Raw genomic sequence first — 8,583 nt, forward strand, 5'->3', positions numbered from 1 at the left:
CAGGTTTTCATAGTATACACTGGAGTCGAATGTTCATAGACTCTACTTCATACTACTACTTCATAGGTTATGCGAAAATCTATGAGACAACTTAAAACTGGTCTAGTTAATATTGAGAGCCCTTGGGATATTTATAAGGATAACATGATATTTTAATTTTCAAAGCTGATGGATTGGAGCAATAGCACAGCGGTAGGGTGTTCACCTTGCATGCGGCTGACCTGGGTTCAATTCCTCTGCCCCTCTTGGTGAGCCCGGCAAGCTACTGAGAGTATCTTGCCCCCACAGCAGAGCCTGGCAAGCTACCCATGGAGTATTCAACATGCCAATAGCAGTAACAAACAAGTCTCACAGTGGAGATGTTACTGGTGTCCCTCGAGCAAAATCGATGAGCAACAGGATGACAGTGACAGTGATATTGCTGTAGAAAATATAAAGCTCACAATAACTCTTTACTCTTTACTATCTTAACCACAAAGATATGCAAATAGATTATGAAAGAGAGGGCTTGGAGGTTGGGGGAAGTGGACAGAAAGAATTCTGCATACAGTGGTGGAAGGATTTGACATTTTGCTGGTGGGTGTAGTGTGGAAACTATAGAGTTAAAACTTAAACATTTATACTCCTATAAATGTTAAAAATATTACCTCAATGAAATAAATAAATAAAAATAGACACCTTTGTGCTCTTGTGAAACAGTTCCTAAATAAGATCCCTAGAGAAAACTTAAAGAAGTTCCCAGAAGATGGAGTCCCTTAGGCTCCAGAGTTATAACTACCCCAGAAACGATGGGACTAACCACATCTCCAATATCAGAAGATTCAAATCCATGCTTCACAGTCTCTGTACGTGAGTCAGGGGAGTGGGTACTAATCAGCTATACCAAGATTAGTCAGAGTGCGGGAGGTAATTTTTTTGTATAGGTCTGTATGCCTGTCCATTTCCAAAACAATCCTGCAATAATAGTTTGAACACCAGGTAATAACCGCATCCTATCTCAGGTCAGGAAGTACATTTGAGAGCCTGTGCTCCAAGACCTTCAACGTTTTGTCCTCCACTTTTCTGTCTTTTCTGCTCTTTGACTGGATGAAACAGGAATGCATAAAAACTTGGGTTTGTCCAGAAGAAATTACTAGATCAAGGGAATTGGGAAGCGTATACTAAAGTCCTATAAAGAAAATTTAGGAATATGAACATTAAGGTACTGGAGGACAAAGAGTCTACCTACAAATGCTTGAATTTTAGGATTAAATGTTATCCATATAATTTAAGATATTGAGAATGACGGCCACAAATGACGGTCAGCAGGTTTTAGAAATTAGATAAATCTAAGGAATTTCTGAAAACTACCACTACCCAATATAGAAAATTATGCCCAAAATATCATCAAAGTATCTATCAAAAGACGCGTACAATTATATCTGAAGTTATACCTCAGAAAGATATCTTATAGGTCTAAGTTTTATAAAATTAGGTAACATCCAACAACCCTTCCTTTCTGAAAATAATAGTTCCAGGTACTGAGATGTAGGTATATCTTGAAACTGGGGCAAAAATAACTTGAGCTACAGGGTTTCTATGCTAGACTTTTTTGCCCCATTTTGGGCGGGCCACACCTGGAAATGCTCAAAGATCACTTCTTATCACTCAGAAGACCATATGTAATGCAGGGAATTAAACCAGAGTTGGCCACATGCAAGATCAGCTCTCAGACCTTTCTTCAGCACCTCTACATTAGCCTTTAACCTTCAACTTTCCTGGCCTCTTCATCCTTGCCTTGGTTGAAGTCAGCAATTCTTACCTCTTGGGTTCTCGTTCTAGAGCTACTGTTAGCAAACTGCAATAGAGAAAGGAAGGGGAAAGAAGAAAATTCTTCTTTACTTACAGGAATAATAGATTTTCAGTGATTAGAAATTAAATATGAATTAAACAATAGGTAAAAAACATTCTAGAGAAAAAGAAAGAGTCAGAGTAGGAAAAGAAATAAAATACTGTGTTCCGTATTGGAAAATAAGGACAATTATTGGAAACAATTATCCCAGGGACTGGAGAGATAGTACAACTAGTAAGGTGTTTGTCTTGTATGCAGTTGACCCAGATGCAATCTCCAGTATCCCATACAGTCCCTCAGGTACCTCCAGGAGTAATTCCAGAGCCAGGAGGGACCACTGAGCATCATAAAGTGTGATCCAAAAACTAAAAAAAAGAAGTATTATCTCAAAGTTCCTCGGGAGATAAAATCAGGTTTACTCATTTAGGCCTTCCTCTAAATACTCCTGTCTGAAATTGCCAGATGTTCCAAGTCGGTTCTATCCACTAAAGTCACTTCAAGATTTTCTCTGCATCCTATTAAATGTATTAAATTTAATAGATTTAAATAGCTTCCTATTAAGTCTATTAAATCTTTCGTTTTTCCAGGAAGTATTTTGAAATTCCTGGAGAACTTTCTTGGATATGGTGAGTCTCGAGATTGTGATTTGTAAGAAATAGGTGTAAAAATTTAATAGAGAGTAGGATAAAAAAGGATGTTGGAGAAAGGTCAAATGATCAGATATGAGTTGATGGTGATGGTTTTTAAAGAGGGTACTTAGAATTTATTCTTTTATTGAAATGATATTGGTTTATAACATTATCTAGAATTCAGGTATGCTGGTTTTAATATCAAGGTCTGAATATACTGCTTGTGTTCATTACCAGAACCTAGATTCTTTCTATCACAATACGGTTTATCTTTTTCCCAGTTTACTTACCATTCCTTCCCTCTTCTCATCTGTAATCATTATTTTGTTTTTATAGCTTAGAATTTTGTTTTCTTTTTAATTTTAACATTTTTTGTTTCTTTATGTATACACCATTGAATATATACAGAATCAAGTAACTAGAAAATGTACATACTGCAGATAGAAGTAAAATTAACAGGTTAGTGTAATAAGTTTGGGGCTTAGTAGATGCTCAAACTTACAATTGAATATATGTCAAGAGAAAAAGTGGAGTTGAGTGCACAGAGAGCGTAGGACTTAGGAGGTTTAATTCAGCAGCTCAAGACTGGAAATTACATTTCTCTGGGGTTTTATCTCAATGACATTCTTTATTTACAGTATCCCTATTTGCTGGCCACTTCACCAAAACAAAGCACTTAACTAATAGACAAAAAAAAATTAATTGGTGCATGAAAAATTTGGAGTGCAAAAAGTTAATCTATGAATATAGCTATGGAAGTGTTTTGTAATCTTTATTAAACTTTATGAAATTTTTATTTTGAAGGTATCTGAGGAAAGCAATAAAATGAGACAGGAACATTGTACCAGAAAGATGTACAGTGAGTAAGGTACCACCTTGCATGTAGCCAATCTGGGGTCTATCATTTACATCTCCTGTGATCCCCTGATTACTTCCAGAAATGATCCCTGAACACAGAACCAGGAGTAAGCGCTTAGCAACTGCTGGGTGTGATCCTGCACTGTAGCACTGTCATCCTGTTGTTCATCGATCTGCTTGAGTGGGCACCAGTAACGTCTCTATTGTGAGACTTGTTGTTACTGTTTTTGGAATATCGAATACACCATGGGTAGCTTGCCAGGCTCTGCTGTGTGGGCAGGATACTCTTGACAGCTTGCCGGGCTCTTCGAGAGGGATGAGGAATCGAACTTGGAGCGGCTGCGTGCAAGGCTAGCCTTCTGTGCTAAAACTTAAAAAAGAAAGAAAGAAAAGAAAAAAACAAAAACATAATAGCAGCATAAGTGAATTTTTGTACATGACTCCATAGGTGGGCTGGAGTGATAGCACAGTGGAAGGGCATTAGCCTTTCACACGGCCGACCCGGGTTTGATTTCTCCACCCCTCTCGGAGAGCCTGGCAAGCTACCTGAAGTATCTCAGCCACGCAGCAGAGCCTGGCAAGCTACCCGTGGCATATTGGATATGCCAAAAACAGTAACAATAAGTCTCACATTGGAGATGTTACTGGTGCCCGCTCGAACAAATCGATGAGCAATGGGATGACAGTGACAGTGACTCCATAGGTAGAAGAGAGCAGAAATCTGAGTTGCAAATAGAAGGCAACTGGAGATTGCAGATGCTCAAAATGATCAGTTAGTTTATATGTGTTTGTGGGTGGATTTAGGAAGGAAAAAATCTTAAGACATTCTAAATTAAACGTAAAATAATATACATAACTCTATATCATTGTGATCACACAGAAGATAGCCAGACACATCTTCCTTTTATAACCTTTCACATAAACCCTGCTGGTCAAATTGTGAGGAAAGATATAGAACACCAGGAATCTCAATTTGATCATCTGAAAAATAAAATAGTGAAAGTAGGTCATTTACCCTATCTACTTTAACATATTGTGGGTCACAAATTAAATATGTTTCTAAAATTGCTGACATCACTACTAAAGCATTTTGTACTTTCTGTACACTGTCAGGTATAGCAAGAGGAAAGGAATCAGGGTTTTCTATACCTTTTCTATCTTTTACGAGGGAAGGCTATGCATTAAAGAGCAGTTGGACTTCCTCTTTTCCTGAGGAAGCAGAAAATTAGGAGGAATGAAGAGAGCAGCTTTTGAACAAATATCGGTCCCTCCTTTGAGAGAGAGCCTCATTTCCTAATTGCATCTGTCTCTCTCATAAGAAAAATCTTAGAGGAGTCAGATGAGCAGCACTGGAACTTCATTTGGGGAACAGAAAGGCCACAGGAAACAAAATATCTGTAACACTCCCAAGAATGTATGATTTTAATTGCATGAAAATAATGTTCAGTTCTGAGTTTACAGTTTTATGAAAACTTCCTTGCCACACTGCTTTCACTCCAAAATTATTTTTGCTCCACCAAATTCCATTTCAAAACTACCTATTGTATCATGGAAAGGTTATTTTTATACAGTTGATGGGAAATATATAGTATCATAGAATTCTTTATCAGGTTCAGAGAATTCCTACAAATTTTTCCACTGTTCCCACTTAGATTCAGGATTAGGTTCAGAATTATTTATTAGGTTCAGAGAACTCCTACAAATTATTCCACTGTTCTCACTTAGGTTCAGGATTAAAATTTACATTATATAGCATGGCTATTTGAGATTCTGAGATATTGGTTTCCTTGTTTGTAATATAATGAAAATAAAATTAGATCGATAAATAGGATAAAACCTTAGAATGTTTTGCCATGTGGTAAGAGTTCCAAAATTAACAAATAAATTTATATTCTATTAATGAGCCTAATGAGTTGTAAACAGGGCAGTTCTGAGATTTCTGATAAAAAAAAAAAACACAGTAGTTTCTAAACCTGCAAGATGCCATTTGCAAAGATCTCAGCCTGCATATACAGATTTAGATCATGGACTATAAGAACTGAATGAACTTATTTATAGAGGATGAGCTGGTGATTGAGTAAGGGGACACTGAGATAATGGTGGAGGGAAAAGTATACTCTGCTGGAAGGTGCTGTGTTTGAACATTGTATACATGATATCCTGTCATTAACATGGTGCCCAAATAAAATGTTTTAGAAATTAAATGACTGCAGAAAGGTCTGAGGATATAATAAAGTTACTCCCATTTTAGGACTACTTTGTGCAATTCAGATAGGAAAGTATAATCCTTTGTCTTTCATGTAAATTAAGGTAGTACATCATTTAAATTGCTTTAAAAGGAAAAACAATTCTCCATACACTATCAAAATAGCTGGCATAAGAACTTGTTGTCAATCACTTCATTTGTTACTATTTTTTTATTGCTTTGGGACCACACTTGGGAGAACTCAGGGTTATTCCTTACTCTGTGCGCAGGGTCACTCTTGGCTGTGCGTGAGGGACCATATGCAGTGTTTATATACATATTCACTGCTGAGGGCTGAACCAAAGTTGATGTCAAGCAAAGCATGCACTGTTCAGTCTCTTTGTCCTTCATTTGTTATTGTTATCTATTTTCCTTAGGGTAATGGGCAGTTTTAGCTTTACCTGTCTGAGAGTAAGGGCAGTTCACCATTCTCTCTGTCTCTGTCTCTTTCTCTCTCTCCCTCCCTCCCTCTCTCTCTCTCTCTCTCTCTCTCTCTCTCTTTCATTTTTTTAACCCAAATATCTAGTAGAATGCCATGGAGAAAAGGTTAAATGATAAGTGAATAATGACAACATTGAACTAATGTCTACAAGAAAGAAAATGTATATCAGTTTCCTTATACTGAAAATGAAAGATGGAAATATGAAGCAGATGAAAAAGACTTCATAGACAGGCTTAATTACCCTCACACTATTGCAATCAGATCATATTAATGATAGATAACAATGCCACATGGTTATGTCTAGTTACCATTTTTTTCTTATAAGTTTGTTAATTCTAGAAATTAAGAATCCCGAAAATATAAAGATTAAGAAATAGGGGGGGAAAAGTAATCAATATTCTTTTTTACTTTCTGGGACATACCCAGATGTACTCAGGGCTTACACCTGGCTCTCTGGTCAAAGGTTACTCCTGGAGGTAACTGGGTGACCATATGTAGTACAGTGAAATAAACTAGGATTTGCTGGATGATTAACCTCTAAACTTTCTCACTGACCCTAGCAAGGTTCATATCTACCAAATTTAAATGATCATCTTTCTTTTACACCCATATGCATATATATGTAAGTATATGCGTATGTTTGGGGGCTACACTTAGCTATCCTTAAGGCTAACTCCTGACTCTGTACTTAGGAATATCCCAACAGTGCTCAGGGGACTGTATTGTGATGCTGGGTATCAAACCCGGTCAACTGTATCTAAGGCAAGTGCCTTAAATCTTGTGTTATATTCAAGCCCATGCAGTATTTTTAAACTCTCTAATTAAAGCATAATAAAAATAATTCAAAGGTCAAAATGAAATGAGATGGAGGACAAGGAACATTAATGTTCTCCTACTCTATCTCGTACTCTGCTATTTAGCTAGGTATTGTCATAGTTAAATCATAGATATACAGTCTATATGGTCTTTTTAAATAGTATAAGAAAATTATGTTCACATTTAGCAACTCTAAACTCATGAGCCACTGAAGTAGTTCTCTCAATAGTTTCCATTGAGAAAATTCCTTTTTCATTAACTTAGAAGCACAATGTTTCTAATGAAAAGTAAGCCTTCAAAAAACATACATAAACAAATTTTGTTACCTCCGTTCTCTATACTATTTGAAGTGAAAGGTATAACCTAGGCACTGTCACTATTACTGTCATCCCATTGTTCATCGATTTGCTCAAGCGGGCACCAGCAACGTCTCCATTGTGAGACTTGCTGTTACTGTTACTTGCTGTTACTAGAGGAAAAGAGGAATCGAACCCGGGTCGGCTGCGTGCAAGGCAAATGCCCTACCCACTGCACTATCAAGATAGCTGACACTTTCGCACGACCACCCACAAAGTTTTATCTGGTAAAGCGAATGATTAGAGGTCTTGGGGCCAAAACGATCTCAACCTATATCCTAGGCATAAAGGATAAACAGATAAACTCATTTGGCTCTCTAGAACCTGCTATAGTTTTACAGGTTTCACATCATTCTACAAAACAAACTGTTCTGCCTTCGTGTGTCTTGACTCAGAAGTGATTTTTATCATTATTTTACAGATTACCAAAAGAAAGGTGTAGAACTATATGGCGAACTATGACAGCACACCAAAATGGCACCATCGCTATTGAGGTTTCAGAGTTCCTCCTGCATTGTTTTGTCAGGTCTCCCAGGTGGCAGTTTTGGCTATCCCTGCCCCTCAGTTTTCTCTTCCTCGTGGCCATGGGGGCCAATGCCACCCTCCTGATCACCATCCGGCTGGAGGCCTCTCTGCATCAGCCCATGTACTACCTACTCAGCCTCCTTTCCTTGCTGGACATAGTGCTGTGTCTTACTGTCATCCCCAAGGTCCTGGCTATCTTCTGGTTTGGCCTCAAGTCTATAAGCTTTGCTGCTTGTTTCCTACAGATGTTTATTATGAATTGCTTCCTGGCGATGGAATCCTGTACATTCATGGTCATGGCCTATGACCGTTATATAGCTATCTGTCATCCACTGAGGTACCCATCGATCATCACTGACCAATTTGTAGCTAAGGCTGTGATTTTTATACTGGCCAGAAGTGCTCTTCTGACAGTTCCTATTCCCCTTCTCTCTGCGCGACTCTCTTATTGTGAGAGAAATGTTATTGAGAACTGTATCTGTGCCAATATGTCTGTCTCCAGGCTTTCCTGTGGTGATGTAATCATTAATCGTCTGTATCAGTTTGCTGGGGGCTGGACTCTACTAGGATCTGACCTCATCCTCATCTTCCTCTCCTACACCCTCATATTGCGAGCTGTGCTAAGACTCAAGGCAGAAGGTGCTGTGGCCAAGGCACTAAGTACATGTGGCTCCCACTTCATCCTTATTCTCTTCTTCAGCACTATCCTTCTGGTGTTTGTTCTCACTCATGCTGTAAAGAAGAAAGTGTCCCCTGATGTGCCAGTCTTGCTCAATGTCCTCCACCATGTCATCCCCGCAGCTCTCAATCCCATTGTTTATGGAGTGCGAACTCAGGAGATCAAGCAAGGAATCCAGAGATTACTTAAGAAAGGGTGGTAA

At 38.2% G+C, this 8,583-nt stretch overlaps 1 protein-coding gene across 1 annotated transcript; it reads left to right on the forward strand.

Annotated features, from left to right (window-relative positions):
* The first annotated feature begins 7,635 nt into the window (after nucleotides 1-7,635).
* LOC101548009 (olfactory receptor 56A3) lies at nucleotides 7,636-8,583 on the forward strand. The gene has a single exon (XM_004621241.2). It carries the CDS (start codon nucleotides 7,636-7,638, stop codon nucleotides 8,581-8,583), a length of 948 nt encoding a protein of 315 aa, XP_004621298.2.

The sequence above is a fragment of the Sorex araneus genome, chromosome 6 (assembly GCF_027595985.1).
Source record: "Sorex araneus isolate mSorAra2 chromosome 6, mSorAra2.pri, whole genome shotgun sequence".
In the NCBI taxonomy this organism is placed as follows: domain Eukaryota; kingdom Metazoa; phylum Chordata; class Mammalia; order Eulipotyphla; family Soricidae; genus Sorex; species Sorex araneus.

Bases quoted from the DNA above. Each gene is read 5' to 3' on its own strand.
- LOC101548009 (XM_004621241.2), top strand. From the start codon at position 7,636: ATGACAGCACACCAAAATGGCACCATCGCTATTGAGGTTTCAGAGTTC.